The sequence below is a fragment of the Vombatus ursinus genome, unplaced genomic scaffold, assembly GCF_900497805.2.
Source record: "Vombatus ursinus unplaced genomic scaffold, bare-nosed wombat genome assembly UNPS02014959.1, whole genome shotgun sequence".
In the NCBI taxonomy this organism is placed as follows: Eukaryota; Metazoa; Chordata; class Mammalia; order Diprotodontia; family Vombatidae; genus Vombatus; species Vombatus ursinus.
In genome coordinates, this window is record NW_020954737.1 from 16537949 (window position 1) to 16555858 (window position 17910).

Sequence of the window (17910 nt, forward strand, 5' to 3'; positions counted from 1 at the left end):
ATGCATACTTTCACTGTTTAAAATCACAGTCATATTTTATTTCCAATAAAGGATTTTCAGTCCAGGGATTTTTAAAGCAACAACAACCATCACCACCACTATCACCACCCCAGACTAACAACTAGGTAACAGCTACAAATGCTACTGCTTTCTTTCAGCTGACAACTCCAAACCACAATGACTAGGGGCCACCCTACTCCATCAGAGTGTGAGAAGTTACAAGGTCACTGGGCTTACAGTCAGGAGAATCCAGTCTCTGACACTTATGTGACCATGGGCCTGGTATATTGCTTTTCTAAGCCTCAGTTATCTTATCTGTAAAATGGGGATAGGGTGGGGGTAAGTGGGTTTGATTTTGATGACCTTCCAGATCTAATCATGTGATCAGCACAATAACCTTGTGGGTGGGTAGGAAACTTTTTATACCTTTGACATATGTGGAAACTGAGGCAATGGAGAATGGTAAAATGATTTGCCAAAGGTCATTTGGCTGGCTGGTATTGGTACTAGGATTTATACCCAGGTCTCCTCTATTCACATTCACTGCATCACCTGGCCTCTCAAACATTTTATGCTTCTAATCTTTGTTTTATAGCATTTTCTTCATTTAAGAAAAAAAGTGCTATTTATAATAATCACAAACCTGTATGTGCTGGAGTGGCAATACCCTCAGTAGGTATTTCTGACTCTGCTCTGGAGCTGGTGGCCTCTTTTCTCCTGGGTAAGGATCTGAGCAATTCACTGTAGTGGTGTCTGTATTTTTTACAAAAAAAAGAAAAAAAAGTTTCTATATGAGCTAATCATCACAGATACATAAAGGGATGACTTTGCATTTTCAGATTTCAAAAACCACCATTTGACTTTACTTATTTCAGCTTTGAATGAAGTAATTCATGAATACATTATATTCATCATCTATTGTTGAGATCTGTTAGAAATAAATTAAAACGATACAGAATGTTCCAAGTCTTTCTATTTAAAAAAATAGTTGTTGAATATTCTTTATTTCTCTAGGAGCACACACCCATTACAAAGACTTCTCAAATAGATGCAGATTGCCAAAGAAAATGCAGACATTCCTGGATTTAAGAAAAATCAAATACAGGCAACTTTCAATTGATGAATGGGTTGTATTTTTTAAAAAATTGTTAGTTTGTTTCTTGGCATTTTGAAGGCATCTTTCCCTTATTACATAGGGGGCTAGCTTTCCAGGCTAGCAGTTTATAAAAACACATATTTAACCCAAAATGTACCTTAACTACAGTACTAAACATATGCCAGAACTTGAATCACCATACATAACAATGTGTCCATGAGAAAATGTGTTCAGTATCTCAGCCTGAGATGTCAGAAATACAGTATTCATACTCTGGACCCATTACAATATTAATAGCAGGAATGAGGGTTCTCTTATCCTCATCTACTGCAAGTAGCTTAGGGGAAAGACTGCTCAGTGACACTGATAGTGGCAGGTGGCCTAGCTCAAGGGCTCCACAGGGATGGAGACTGTGAAAAAGAAGTGAGAGATTTGTGGGATGTGGGAAGGGTGAGGAGTCAGTCAGATAGGCAGGGCTTATGAGGTTCTGCTGATGAGGAGTGGGATTAGGCTGAGGATGAGACAAGTAAGGTTGGGGTGGGAATGGGGTTAGTGGGGGTATTCCAAGGTATCAGATAAATGTATGTATATCCCTAGCACCAAGCACAGTGCCAAACATACAGTAGGTGTTTAATAAATGCTTGTTAATTGATGAATGATTCCAGACTCCCAGATGGCTTAGGTGACAATAGTGTCCTTTTTCTTATACAGTTCTCACAGAAATCATGCTCAATTTTCCTATCCTAAATGATGCTTCTTTTAAGGTTTATCTCATGATTCAAAACCTCTAAGGGAGCCTTCCCTGTTTAACTTTCCAACTATTTACCTCTCCTAGCACTTAAGATGCTCTTTTGTTGTTCAGTTGTTTTAGTCAATCAAACTAGTTTTCTAAAATGTTATATGCCAGCAGGATACTACAAGAAAAAAACCAGGTAAAACAACTGGACTTTAAGTCAGAAGACCTGGTCCAAATTCTGACTCTAACACCTACCATGAGGTGAATTTTTTCCCTTTTCTGAGTTTCAGTTTACACATCTGGAAAATGGATAACACTTTTACTCCCTTTCTTACAGGGGTGTTGTAAGGAAAGTCTTATTCAGCTATAATAATAATAAGAAAAATTATGGGTTGAAAAAAATTATATCTGACATCTCTTTTAAAATCCTGGCATCCAAAATCCATTGGGAATTGACACAAATGTATTAGACTAAGATTCTTTTCCCAATAAGTAACTGACCAAAGGATATAAAGAAACAATTTTCAAAGAAAAAACTCAAACTATCAGTAATCATACAGAGAAATGCAAATTAAAGCTACATTTCAATATAATTTGACCCATCAATTTGGCAATGATTAATAGCAGTGCTTTTGCAGACTTTATCTTGTAGGTTCACAGGGAAAATCACATTAAATGATAAAAAGTGATTAATTTTCTTAGATAATTACCAGGGAAATTTGGATTAAAAAAATAACAAAGTCTGGGTTCAATAATGTTGGGTGGAAACAGCTAAAAATGTAGCAGACGTAATCATAGTCCACTTTTGCCCACTGTGTGAAAGTTATTTCAACTCTCTCTCTTTTTTTTTTTGGGCAACTGGAGACTTGCCCAGGGTCACAGAGCTAGTAAGTGTCTGAGACCAGATTTGAACTCAGGTCCTCCTGACTCCAGGGCTGGTGCTCTATCCACTGTGCCATCTAGCTGCTCCCCCTGTGGTTGATTTTCAACAGAGAGAAGGCTCTTTCACTCCTATTGTTCTTTAACATAAATGAGCATTGCATTTTATTTGCATCTAATTTATATTATATTACATCTATTGACACAATCATGTTTTTCATATATACATACATATAAATATAAACAAACACACATACAGATACATACATATATAAAATTAAAGTAAATGTTTTCCTAACGGTGAATCATTCTTGTACATATGGCAGACATCCACTTTGGTCTGAAAGAATTTTTTTTGGGGGGGTAGATAAACTGCTATAGCTTTTTTCACTAATGTTTTATGTAAAATTTGTGTCAATATTAGGGATGTTTTTGGTTATTTAGCTATTTGGTACTTTTGTAGGTATTTATCCATTTTCTTTATAAACTTGGTTTTGATGACATATGCTTGGGTATAGAAGTTTCTAAGAATCTTCCTTATTTCCTTTCTAGTCATCATCAATTCACCTGCTTTGTTTTTTTATTTTGGCAATTTTGTCTCATATTCCCTTTAAAAATTCTAATAGCTTATCAATTTTGTTAGTTTAAAAATGTTCTTTTTTTGTTTATCAGGTCACAAGTCTTTTCTGTTTTAATTTTGTTTCTGTTTCCTTTTTGCTTGGGTTTTTTTTTTGTGGTGGGGGTTAATTTATTCATTTTCCATTTTTAAAAATTACATGCCCAATTACTAATTCCTTTCTTTTTCTATTTTTAATGTAACTTTTTAAGATATATATTTTTTCCTCCAAGGATTGCTTTAGCCGCATTCCATCTTTTTGGTATGTTGCCTCACTCTTATCATTTTCTTTAATATAATTTTAACTGTTTCTATGACATTAACTCACTCACTAATCTAGATATCATTATTCTATGCCATCTTGCCATTTTCTCTGCTACTGCCCCATATCTCCCCACTGGGAATTGTAGTTCTAAGACCAGGCTTTTAGAAATCACATCCCCCGTTGAAGGGGGCATTAATCCATTCAGCTTCTGAATTCTTATCCTGGGGCAGAGCTTTCTTGACTGGTGAGCACGTATGAACTGAACCTGCCCATTGATATAGTCAACTATATCAGGTCACTCCTGGTGACCCTTCTGAGGTCATATTGAGCCATCTACCTGGGACATCTTGCTACTTCCCCTCTGTTTTTCTACCTTCTATCCCAAGTGCAGCAATCAAATCAATACTATCTTTTTTTTTTTTTTTTGGTCAAGAAAAGACATTTCAATTGGCTGCCCAATGAATTAACTCCTCATCCTTGTGACTTCCTAGGCCATAACTTCCTTGGCCATCACTACCCTTTATGTGTTATCTCTCCATCTTAGAAGGGAAGGTCCTCAAGGGAAGGAATGGTCACACTTTTGTATTTGTATTCCTAGTATTGAGCACATTTCCTGGCATACAGTAAGGGCTTAATAACTCTTTTCAATCATTTATTCATTTTATTCTTTGGCTTTTGTTCATATTTCTTTATTGATTACTGTCTTTGTTGCTTTATGGTTTCTGAAGGATATTTACTATGTCTTCATTTTATATTGCTTGTTATTTGGAAGGGGAGCTGGACTTATATACCATCACATTGCTTCAGAAGAAGCAATACAAGGACACTCTCAAGGTCTCTGAAGAACTCTGGAATCTATTTTGAGACATGGGAGACACTGGCATGGCTTGCATCAAAGAAGGCTGTGCTCCAAAAGCAGAACAGAATTTCAGTAGCTCAAAAGAAACACGAGATGTGTAAATTTAGAGACATCTCTGTTCCAAGTGTTCATACGGACTATTTGTGACAGATCTGGGGTAGAACCTTCCGAGCTTGTATTGGTCTGATCAGCCACAGTCGGACACACTGTACCTTGACCTCAATGTAGTGATGTCATTTTGGTCCTCTTCAAGAATGAAGGACAACAACCTTCTGTATATGACTCATTCTTACAAAACAATCTATATATATATATATATAGATGTTATACACAAATTGACCTCCTCGATAATTTTTAGTACGAGTTTTTTTTTAGACCAATGGATGGCTTCTTTTAAAAATAATTCATGCCTTCTATACATATACTACAAGAGGTGTAGAAGTAGTGTAACTGCCTTACCTATAAAATGCACATAAACTAGTTAGTAAAGCATATATTTCTCCTTAGTGACTGAAGCCCTCCTCCTCCTGGTGCAATGAAAATGAAATCTGGATTAATAAGGATTCTATGAATTATTCTCATTTATCAATTGTTATTCTCTTCCCCAGAGCCTCAGTGATTCACAGCAGGTAAAATCCACAATCTCCAATTTACAACCCCATTCAGGAGAGTTTTGTGGCTACCATGACTTGGCAGATAAATACCACAATCTCGTCTGGCAACAAGATACCAAAAACACTTTCAAGTTTTACAGGCATAGGTTTGTGCTTCATTGGCAACTCTCTCTTAAAGTCTCCCAAATGCAAGTCAATAACTCATTACACTAATATGCCGAACCTGCATACTGAAACTGCATGGATCATTTAAATAGCTAAATTATCTATGCTGTGCACTAATCCCAACTTTTAAAAATCCAATTAAGTGCCTCCTGAATAAATATTTCAAGATTTATAGTCTGTTTTTTCTACTTTAAATAAAAACCTGAATTTGGAGGCCCCAAGATTTGGACAATGAGAATATGGGGCTAGGAATCCAAATAAAAATTTTAAAACAGAACCATAGACTGGTAAGGGTCAAAAGGGGTTTTGACTTTATAAATCATAGAGTATTCCCTCATTTTGTAGATAGGTAAACTGAAAGCTGTAGGAAAAAAGACTTGCCCATAGTCATAAGAATAATTAGTAGCAGACCTATGATGTGAAAGTAAGTCCTTTGGATCCAAATAATTAATTAATCAAAAAGTACTTCTCAAATTCTTATGATGTGCCAGGCACTGTGCTAACATTATAGATACAAAAAAAAAAAGGCTAAAACAGTCCCTGCCCTTCAAGATCTCACATTCTAACACTGGAGACAATGTGTATATAACTAGGCATACACAGTAGATAGAAGGCAATGTGAGACTGGAAGGTGCTAATGACTGGGAGAAACAGGAAAGACTTCCTACAGAAAGTTAGATTTGAATTGGCGTCTGAAGGAAGTCAGAAAGTGGCAGAGGTAAGGAAGGAAAGCTCATCAGACAGCCAATAAAAAGGCTGATTAAAGAGGAAAAGGGTCATGGGTGAGGGGCAGCCATTAGGTCAGAATAGATCAAAGAGTATGTGGAGGGGAGAGGAATAGAATAAGACTAAAAAGGTAGGAAGGAGCCAGATTATGAAGAATTTTAAATGACAATTGCTTTGGAAACTGAGTGGAAGGTGTATTAGAGTGGAGAGAGATTTGAGGCAGTAAGACCAATTAAAAGGCTATTGCAATAGTCCATACCAAAAGTGACAAGAGCCTGAATAGGGTGGTAGCTATGGAAGTGGAGAGAAGGGGATGCATAGAGATGTTATGAATATGAAACAAGATTTGGCAATTAACTGGATATGTGAGATGTGGGATGTGAGGGACCGAGAGTCAAGGATGACAACAAGGGGTGAGAGCCTGCTTGACCAAGAATATGGTGCTCTTTACAGAAATATGAAAGGTGGGAAGACAGGAAGGTTTTTTGGGGGGCAACTTATTTTGGACCTATTGAGTTTGAGATGCCCAATGATCATCCAGTTGAAGATGTCCAAAAAGCAGCTGGTGAAGAAATACTGCAGCTTAAGAAAAAGACTAGGGTTGGATATATAGATTTGGGAATCATTTACATAGATTATAATTGAACCTATTGGAGCTGATGAGATCACCATGAGGAAGACTAGAAGAGTACTCACTGGGGACACCCCATAGTTAGTGGGTATGAAATAGATAAGGTACCAATTAAAAAGACTGAGGAGCGGTCAGGCATATAGGAGAAAAATCAGAAGAAAGCAATGCCATGAAAACCTAGAGAGGCAGAAGTATCTAGAAGGAAAGAAAGATAATGTCAAATGCTGCAGAAATGTCAAGAAGAATGCGGAATGAGAAAAGGCCACTAGATTTGGCAATTAAGAGTTAACTCCAGAGAGAGAAATTTTACATAAGTGATGAGGTCAGAAGTCAGATTGCAGAAAGAGGGCTGTAAGAGACTAAGAGGAAACAGAGGCACTTAGAACAGACAGCTTTTTCAAGGAATTTAGGTGAGGAGAGGAAAGATATGGGATGACAGCTATCAGGGACAGTAGGATCAAGTCAGTAATTTTTGAGGATGAGGGAGACATACATTGGTTTGCAGGAAGCCAGTAGAGGGGAGAAACTTTAGATATAACATGGTAATAATGGGGAGGTATCTTCTGGAAAAGACTGGAAAGGATGAGATTGGGGTGCATGTAGAAAGGTTTATCTTGTTAAGGAGAAGGGCCACCTCTTTATTGTAGACCAAAGTGAAGGAAGGGATAGTGGAGGAAGATATTTGAGTGATATGAGATGAGGAGGAGAAAGAAGAGAGAGCTTTCAGAATATGTGCTCAATTTTTTTCAGTGAAGTATAAGGCAAAATTCTCAGCAGAAAGGATGGGGTGAGGTGCTGCAAGAGAGGTTTGAGAAGGGATGAATAAGTTGAGAACAGCCACTGTGACACAGTAAACTGAATAGAGGAGTAGAATGACTTCCTTGCTGTAGTGAGGGCCCAACTGAAATTAAATAAGTTTGCAGTGGACTTAATTAGGATGACTTCGTGATTTCCTCAAGTTCTGTTCAGTAGTACATGAATAGAAGTGAAGGAGGCAGATGTTAGGACTCATCCAGGGTTGAGATTTGACAAAATGTGATAGATAAAAGTACAAGGGGATCAGAGATTTGAGATCAGAGGAGAGTTTACAGTTGAAGGTTTAACTATTCAAGTATTCTAGGAAAAGGAAGAGAATATAACTAGTATGGGGTGATGGCCTGGGAAAGAACTGAAGGACAGAGGGAATGGAGGTCACTGTGAGGACAAAGAATGGCATCAGGAGTGAGAAGGCTATGAGAAAAATGAAAGACTAAAAAATTATGATCAGATAAAGGAGTTTTGAAGTTCTTGAATATGAAAGTGGGACATTTGTGGTTGGTGCTACGATCAAAGGTATGACCATCTTTGTGTGTAGTTGAGGTAGAGTAGACATGGAAACCGAGTACACTAAGGAACTAAGAAGTTATTTGAGGGAGTATCAATATGTATGTTGAGATCTCCTAGTATGATGGCAAGAGTTGGGGAGGAAAGATTGAGAACCAGGAACTGAACTCATTGAGGAAAGAAAGGATGACCTGGAAGTTGATACACAATGGACATCAGGATTTAGATTATGTAATAAATTTGGATAGTATGAACTTCAAAGGAGGAGAGCATGATGGTGGCAAGAAAGTCTAGAAATGGCAACGGGGAACAGGAAGTATTCTGAGTCCTTCACCACAAGTAATGAGTTGGGAGTATTATTGAAAGTACAACCAGTATAGAAAGGGTAGTGAGGGAAATGGTATCATCAAGATACCATCAGGTCTCAGTGAGTGTTAGAAGATGGAAGTGGTGAGAAAGGGAGGGATTTAAGAGGAAAAGATTTATTAATTGTGGAGCAGGAATTTCAGAGGACACAGTGGAAACAGAAGGCGGATCTGGATTGGGACATTGGGGGCTTTGCTTTGAGTGAGATGGAAGTAAGGGAGTGAGAAGCTGGGGTTGGGTAATGGGGTTGTTTATACATTGTGAACCAGAGGTTCAGAAACTCTGGGATGGGGAGTGTTTAAGAATCTGGGATTACGCTAGTTTATGTTTCTGTAGCTGGAATGATCTGAGCATTACTGGATCTGAATTCTGTCTCTATGTGGCATGGGACTTCGCTCCTTTCTAAAGTATATTAGCAACATAGCAATTCTGAGGGATCCCTTGGCCCCATCACTAAAGTATATTAAAGAGGACTGACGACTAGGCCACGAGGATCTGTCCACTTGGTAGCCTCTAAGTGAAACAGTGGAGAAAAGCTCCATATCTCTCTCTCTTCTCTTTTCTCCTCCCCCTCTTTTCTTTCCCCCTTCTCCTCTTCTTCTCTCTCTCCTCTTTCTTTCTTTCTCCTCCCTCCCTCCTTTCCTTCCCTTTCTTTCTTTCTCCCTCTTTTTCTCTCTCTCCCTTTTCTCTCATTCCCCCTCCCTCTCCTCTCCTTCCCTCTCTCTTTCTTCCTCTCTCCCTCCATCTCCCCTATCCTTTTTCTCTCTATCTCCCTGCCTGTCTTTCTGACTCTTTCAGTTCTGCTTGGTTCAGAACATAGCTTTTCCTGGACTTGAAGTGAGGAAAGGAGGGAACTTCACTGTCCTCTCTGCCCGTAACATCTCACAGGCCTGTGAGAACACATGCTTGCCCAGATGAAAGAATGAACCACAAGACCCTGGCTGTCTCTTCTGCTTTGTGTTTCCTTCCCCAAGGACAGGTGCTAGGAGGGCAATCCTAAGAGACATCCGTTTACAGGCTTGATGTCTACTTTGTTAGTTGGAGAATTCCTAAGCTAGTTTCCCGATAAAAGGTGATTACTACAATAGCTTCTTGGAAAAGGACAACACTGCTAGTAGGATTTTAAAGCCAAAAGATTTAAAGATCTAGGTCTTGCCATCCAATACATCTGGACTTGTAACTTTCCCAGACAGTAGAAACTCAAAGTGAACATGAAATATCCATTAAACCACCCTATAAAGTTGTCTTTACCTCTGTGGAGTATATATTAGAAGGGTTGGTTACTGTTTCGTGTTTTAAGTATTTGTCAATGTGCAGTTATGAGTCTTTTGTGTTTTAAGCATTTCTTTCCAGTGGAGAAAATAAATAGTAGTCTTATACTTTATATATACTTTGTACACCAAGTACCTTTGCTAGAAGGCAATCTATTAATCCCTTTTGGGAAGTCCTAGATGTGAGCCATACCTCAGCTTTACTTAAGAGATTTCCCCTGGAACTCTGGCTGAGGGGGATAAACCATAGAGTACGAGAGAAAGATCAATCCCTTTTCTTTGGGACAGTTCCCCTAAGAACTGAACCTGGGCTACTTGAACCCAGAGCCCTTTGTGGGAAGAGATGCTCCCTGGGACATTGGCTGTATCTACGTAGAACCTTAAAAGTTGCAAAGCATTTAACATAATTATATCATCTGAGGCTCATAGCAACCCTATGTGGTAGGTATCAAAGGTATTATCTTCATTTTATAGAAAACGGAGACTCAGATAACTTATATGATGTGCCTATGGTCATATAGTTATTAAGTATAAGGGGCATGATTTGAATCCAGATATTCCTCTTTTTTTTCCTTTCCTGTTGATATTTGCCTTTACTGTACAGCAAACACCTACTACAGGACTCAGGAGTTCCCAACCTTTAAAATTCACAAGATTTACTTCAAAGCTGGAAATGATACAGTTTAGGAATTCGGGGGTCCTGGGACCCCAAAATCACAACACCCATGTCCTACATGAAAGAATTCAACCCAAGCCTTCTTTCAGCCAAAGACAAGGTTTATTAGAACATCCATCATACTAGGCAGATTCTTAAAGAGTCTGAACATGGGTAAGCAGTGGCTAGATAAGAATGCCAGCAGTGGCAAGATTTTAAGAGTCTGAGCCCCAGGTATTCCTAAGTCCAGGTTTATTATACCACATTTAGTCTAGGGTTGTTTTCCAGTCTTCTACACTGCTCCCATCCTGCATCTCTGAGGTCATATGTCACCTTTTGTGACCTTCAAATGTGTGGGGGTTTTTTTTTGTATGACTGTCTAAACAAACACAAACCAGAAGATGGCTTTAATGATATTGTGGGTATTAAATAATATGGCTTGTTTTTTCTGGTCCTTTATATAACAACTGTTTTCTCCCCTTTATCACCACAGCAATGGTTGTAATATAGTGATATAAAATTTAGCAAGATATGATCCATATTGTGTTTGTGATCACAGATAACAAACAATCACAGGTTCTCAGAGTTGATAAAGACTTCAGAGAGCACTCAGTCCAACTTGAACCTAAAAAAGGATTCTTCCTGTAACATCCCTCACGAGTGGCCATCGGGATTCCACTTGAGAACTCACAGGGAAGGGTAACTCACTTCCCCCTGCAGCAGCCCATTTCACTGTAAGGCATCTTTAATTGTTAAGGTTCTCCTTAAGTCAAATTGATCTTTCTATAATGGCCACTCATTGCATCGAGTTCTGCCCTCTAATGTCAAGAAGGATAAGTCTAATTCTTCTTGAACATGGCATCCTATTAAATACTTGAAGACAGTTATTAAGACCCCACTTCCCCACCCCTCCACCCCACCAAGCCTTCTCTTTGTTGGAAATCTACATGAAGCAGAAGATAAAACAATGTTGGAATCAAACATCAGTTTTGTAATAAACAGATCCAACAAGTCATTTGCTTATGTTGCTTCTTTGTAATTTTAGAAAATTTGGGTTCAAATCCAGCCTTGGACATTTAGCTAGCAGTATAACCCTGGGAATGTCACTTGGCCTTCATCTGACTCAGTTTCCTCATCTGTAAAATAGGGATAAGGATGACACCTATACCCAGGGTTGTTATGAGGATAAAATGAGATAATATGTATAAGATGCTTTGAAAACCTTAAAGTGCTACATAAATACTAACTATTATGATGATGGGAGGGATGTATTTTTTTTCTGTAGCAGTTTGATTCTGCATATATGCACTATGGGGAAAATGCAATGATGGTTTACATTGTGCATGGCAGATACACTGTCCATGACAGTCTATGACCTAATAGTAACTCTCTGGAGTAGCTTTTGGTCGACTTTAAAAAAAGAGAGAGAAAGAGAAAGAGAGAGAGAGAGTGTGTTAAAACTACATGGTAGGCCAAATGACCCTTACAATTTAACTGTGTGTATCTCTCGAAGAGTGAACACTTCCTCATTTGTGATTAAGAAGGCTTAGCCAAAGGTCTGATTATCACCTTTTTTGTGGGCTTTTTTTCCTTTTTAAACCAAGGGTTTCTGTGTAAACCCTCTGTGGTTTTCTTGTCATCCCCCACCACAAAAAGAATGCTATTATTACCTCAACACCTGCACTGTTTCTATCCACTCCTTCTGTTCACTCTCCCATTGATCCACTCGAATCCAGTTGGATGTCTGTAGGGCCAGTTGTACCATGGCGACCCGATGTTTTGCAGCTGCAAGATCTTTCTTTCCATACTTGTCATTTACTGGGGAAATTATGCCTTCAATCACCTGGTACATTCCTTGGTAAGAGAAAGTAGAGATATTTTATCCATTTATGGATATACATAATGGGATTCTGAAATTTATGCAAGCTCTGAAAATCAATGTATCTATTCGTCAGTTTATACTGTTCAAAATCCTATTATGGGAGTATTAGCTCCATTAAACAACATTAAAAAAGAGCTGAATGAGTATATAATCTCCTTCTCCAAAAATTCATTTACAAAATAGAGAATCAGGCTAACTAAAAATAAAGCGAGTGAATTCTGAATTCAAACAACTGCACCAAGACAGCAATTTGAATGATAAAATGAAGAATTTGTTTAGGAATAGCATTCTTTCCTAACTACCTGCATAGTGCAGTGGATAGAATACCAGGCCTGGAGTCAGGAAGAGTTCAAATTCAGTTTCGGATACTTACTAGCTGTCAGGCCCTGGGTAAGTCACTTAACCCTGTTTGCCTGTTTCCTCATTTGTAAAATGAGCTAGAGAAGGAAATGGCAAACTACTACAATATCTCTGCCAAGAAAAACCCAAATGGGTTCATGAAGGGTCAGACATGACTGAAATGACCGAACAACAAGAACAGCAATAACTGGCATGTTACTTAATGGGATCATTTTGGTTTTCCAATGATGTGGTAACAATAGTTATATATGATTCCTTTCGCCCCAAACTAATAGCTTTTGGAAAACATAACAGAAGCATGATATTTAAAACAAGTTAAGCATGGTGTACAATCCTCCCTGACTTTACCTGACAAGCAGCTCCCTTTCCATCTGGGTAGCTATGTTAATGAAATATGAAAATAAATTTGTCAACTGGAAAAATATGATTCAGTTTTAAACACTAAGAACTCACAAGTGAAGATGATATTTTAAGTTTAGAATAAGAGATGGCTCATTAAAAGCCAAAAAGTTAGATTCATTTTTTAAAATCAGAAAAGGATTTCTTTCTTTGTTTGCAATGAATAGCAATACTCATTAAAAGGTCTTGTACACACTGGGTATGGCCAGGGATGGGTCTTAGAGCAGGGCCTCAGAATCCTCTAGGATGCTTACTAAGGGATCTTGAGGTACAACATGTGTGCCTGGGCCCACTCAACTGATAGTGACTTGGCTGAGGTAGAGGACTTGTCATAAAAAAGAAGTCAGCGATTGGAGAAGCAGCCTAATATTATGGAGAGAACTTGGAAGACTAGGTTTTGAATCTTACCTCTGCTATATATGTAACTGCAGGAAAATTACTTAAGCTTTTTGGACCATGACTTTTTCATCTGAATAGATTCAGATGAAATGGTGTGGTGATATGGTGTCATGCTGGTATGGTGGTAGGGGACTATCACTCTTATTTGCCTCTACCCATTTTGGGTGGGATGTTACTCCTCCCCAGTCATTCCACTGGCTCCTCCCTTTTGGCATGATTTTCTCCCCAGCATCTTCCTTAGTTCCTTCTCTGGAAGGAATAGTTTTTTCAAATTGTTCTACTGGAAAAAAGGAGAAGAAAAATGGCAAGTTTTCCTTCTTCTAATTCTAGATAGCTAGTCACAGCCTCCCCCTGGCCAAACCGCTGACTCATTACTTAGAGAGAAAGATTCTAGTATTAGTTATTTCTCCTTTTCCTCTAGGAAGTTGTAAAAATGAATCAGTAATTCTCTTTCTATAGCTCTGAGCCCCCAGTCAGAAAACTCCTCTGGAAGAAATAAACAGCAGTTGTAAAATCTATTTGTCTCTTCTCCTGGGCATTCCCATATTGTTTTTATCCTTTGTGTTTGTACAATGACACATAGGTGAGTAATGTGGTAGTTAACTACATTTATCATGAAAACCAGCATAAAAGAGAACTAAGCAGAAAGGTTAAAAAAAAAACAACTTTAAGAAACACAGATAAATTTTGAGAAACAAAGACATGCTTCCCCTAGTAAAGGAAAGGAAAGAAAGAAAGGAAAATAAAGAATCACCCCTTGCAGGTTTGTAGTTCACAGGGGTGTTTCAGCAGTATTGACTATACTAACACTCCTCATCTATGATTAGCATCCACAGCCCTAGGCTTGGAGTTCAGAACAGAGGCTCTAATGGATGGTGCTGTTCCCTCCTTTGCTTAGGCCCTCCTTGTCTTCAATTCCACCATTTGTTTAGGGCAGCTCCGCTTCTTGATCCTGAGGTGTTCTCTTGAGCTAGCCTTCTCATGCAACTCCTTTCCTTGTTCCCTCTTAGGACTTGGGTGGGGCTAGCTTGTCAAGTCTGAACCCCACGAATCATAGGATCAAGTCATCTCTCTGGGGTGGGGATAGGGAAGCAAGAACAGAAAAACTGGGTGATTTCTGCCCTGTCCAGAAGGCCCCCACTTCCAGTATCCTGATATCAATCAATTAATCAATCAATCAATAAACATTGATTAAGTGCCTACTATATGCCAAGTGTTGGGGATATAAATACAAACAATCCAGAATTGCAATTAGATTATATTCCAATTGGGTGACAAATACATACAAACACGCGCGCGCACACACACACACACACACACACACAGACACACCCACAATATATAGTATATATGTATATATGCATGCATGTGTATATATGCATGTATAAATACATATATGTGTGAACATAATAAATACAAAGAGAATAATTACAGATAAATGCAAAGCAGTTAAATACAAGTTAGTTTGTGAGGATGGGCACTAGCAGTTGGGGAGATCAGAAAAGGCTTCATGTAGAAGGTGGTACTTGAACTATTTCTTGAAGGAAGAGAAGGTGTTTGTGAGGTAGAGGTGAGAAGGGAGTTCATTCTAGGCATGAAGGACGGCCAGTGAAAAGGCATGGGGATGGAAATGGAGTAACATGGTGAGAAATAAAGAGGCCAGTTTGTTTATCCCACAGAATGTGGGACAGAAAGTATTATTCACTGAGGCTAGAAAAACAGGGTGATGTCAGGTTGTGAAAGACTTTAAAAGAGAATAAATAAGAAAATTTATATTAACACATTTAATATATTTAAATAAATGAGAAAGAGAATAAGGGAGAATAAACAGAAGAGTTTGTATTTTATCCTAAAGGTAATAGATCCACTAGAGTTAGCTGAGTAGGAAAATGACGTGGTCAGATCTTTGCGTAAGGAAAATCACTTTGGCAGCCATGAACAACGAATGGACTGATATGTGGAAAGATTCAAGGGAGAGCAATTAAGAAACTGTTGTAAAGATCTAGGGGACAAATGATGGGTGAATAGAGAAAAGGGAATAGAAATGAAAGATGCAGTAAAAGAAGTAGCAAGATATGGCAACTTATTTGTAGTGAGGAAGAGCAGAGACTGAAGGATAATTGTGAGGTTATAGACTTAGGTGATTAGAGAAAAGGTGCTTCCTTAAGAGAGAAATAGGGAAGTTTGAAAGAGGGGAAGGTTTGGAGCAAGAAGATGCTGAGTTCAACTTTGGCCATGTGGAGTCTGTCATATGCCAAGAATGTCCAGCTTGAAAAATCCAATAATCAGTTGATGATGTGGGATTGATACCCAGACTTGCATCTATACATCTGTGAGTCATCTGCATAGAGATGATAATTAAGCCCATGGGAACTGGTGAGGTCACCAAGAGAGAATGTAGAGAGAGAGAACAGAAGAGGACCTAGGACAGTCATGGGGAACATATAGTTAGTGAGTATGATACGGCTGATGAGCCAGCAAAGGAGATGTAGAAGGAGTGGTCAAAATGGGCAGGAGGAAGAGAAGGAATGAAAGAGAAATTATCTTGGGGGAGACAGTGATCAATAGTGTCAAATACTGCAGAGAAGTCCAGTAAGATGATGACTGGGAAGAGGCCATCAGCCTTGTAATTAAGAGGTCACTGTTAATTTTGGAGTAAGCAGTATCAATTGGGTTAGGAGGACAGATGACAGATTGCAAAAGGTTGAAGGGTGAGTGAAAGCAGAGGAGGTGAAGACAGCTAGTGTGGAAAGCTTTTTCCAGGGATTTAGTTGAGAGAGAAGAGACATAAGACTGAAGGAACGGTAGGATCTAATGAAGGATTTTTTTTTCTGGGTGTGTGAGACTTAAGCATGCTTGAAGGCAACAGGGAAAACACCAGCAGATAGGGAGAGGTTGAAGAGGGAATGTTTCAGGTTTCATTCTGATGGAGAAGAAAGGAATGGCATCAAGGACACAGAGAGGTTGGCCTTGGCAAAGAGAAGGGCGTTGTTAGAGACTGGAGGAAAAGAGGAGAGCGGATGATGATGTCAAGGGGTTTAGAGATGAAGAGAAGGGGAGAAAATGGAGCTCACATTAAATGGCTTCACTTTTCTCAGAAAAGTAACAGGTGAAGATCTCAGGTGAGGGATGGTTAGGAGGGAGATGTGTGAGTGGTCTGAGGAGGAAAGAGATAGTCTGGAATAGCTTCTGTGGGAAATGAGACAAGGTAATTGGTTACAGAGAAATAAAAGGATCCCCTAACTGCAGTGAGGGCCCAGTTGGAGTTGAATAACATTAATTAATAAGGGACCTAGTTAGCATGTTCATGTGACTTGCTCCAGCTCCATGCTGGGCTCCAGTGTTCGAGCAAGGGAGGAGGACGTGGATGGTAGGAGTAATCTAGAGCTGAAGTCTGGAAAGAGATGATGATGACAGGAGAATGGGGTGAGGTAATTAGAAAGCAGGGATAAAATGGTGAACTACAGAGTTGAGACTGGAAAGTGAGGAAAGCAAAGTCAAAGTACAGCTAATGGTCTTGAAAGTAGAGGCATTAGAGAGGTAGGGGGGTTATGAATCAGTGAGGTCGGATAATAGTTTAGGAGCATTAGAGAGAGGCATAGGGAGAGATGGAATGATAGGAGGTTATGGTTAGATAGAAGAATGTCAAAGTTTTCAATTAAAGAAGTAGAACACTTGTGGGTAATGGTGCAATCCAGTGTGTGACTATGGATCCCTATGTAGAGCTGAGGTGAAGTGAAGAATTATGTCACGGAATTTAAGGATACTGAGGAATTAGGAAGCTGGGAAGTATGAGACAGCATCAGTGTGAATAGGTGCTGCATGTAAAACACAAAGGATTGGAACAGATAGTCCCCACTCCAAATTTTATTATCCTATGATTCCCATGGCCAGTCAAAACAGTATGAGAGTCTTGGAGACAAACAATTTGTCCATGTAACTTGGTGAAGCCTGTGGGCAACAAGACAACCAGCGGGGTCAAAGGGCAGAGCCTGGACCAGAATCAAGGTCCAAAGCAATAAATCACATCTCAGAGAACCTATAAAACTTTGTTACATTCAGTCAGCTGGGCTTGTGAGTGCATTTTTAAATGAAGGTTTGTGGGGTTAGATGCATTCGTATGATTTCCTTGATGGGGATCTATTCCAGGAGGTGTTGGCTTGCCTACTCGTTCTCTTGTATAGGAAGCAATTGTGTTAAGGCTTGTTCAAAGAAGAAAGGAAGCTGGGGCAGCTAGGTGGTGCAGTGAATAGAGCACTGGCCCTGGAGTCAGGAGGAACTGAGTTCAAATCTGGCCTCAGACCAAACACTTGACACTTACTAGCTGTGTGATCCTGGGCAAGTCACTTAGCCCTAACTGCCAAAAAAAAAAAAAAAAAAAAAAGGAAGCTGACCAAAAACTAGTTTATTTTAAATCATTACCGAACACTAAAGAATCTTCTTAAATTTAGTGCCATCTAAATTGCTAAGAAAAATTGTTAAAAAGCACTAAAATGAAAGGGATGTGGCTCAAGGAGACTAGTTGAAAGCCCAGAATTGGGCTCTGACTCAAGGAATTCAACAAATGCTTATTACATACAAAGCACTGTACAAGGCCCTTGTGATACAAATATGAAATAAGAAATGGAAGCTGTGCTTAAGGAGGCCTGTATGAGGGACAGTACATAT

The 17910-nt window shown here is 39.0% G+C and overlaps 1 protein-coding gene across 2 annotated transcripts in view; it reads right to left on the reverse strand.

Moving 5' to 3' along the window:
* Window positions 1–17910, reverse strand: part of NMNAT3 (nicotinamide nucleotide adenylyltransferase 3) — a 132950-nt gene that overhangs the window by 6317 nt on the left and 108723 nt on the right. For both annotated transcript variants that reach the window (XM_027845235.1, XM_027845236.1), the window contains exons 3-4: window positions 11873–12056; window positions 644–753 (exon numbers count right to left, since the gene is read on the reverse strand). In XM_027845235.1, coding sequence (XP_027701036.1) covers window positions 644–753; window positions 11873–12056 — 294 coding nt within the window. The remainder of the gene's footprint in view (window positions 1–643; window positions 754–11872; window positions 12057–17910) is intronic.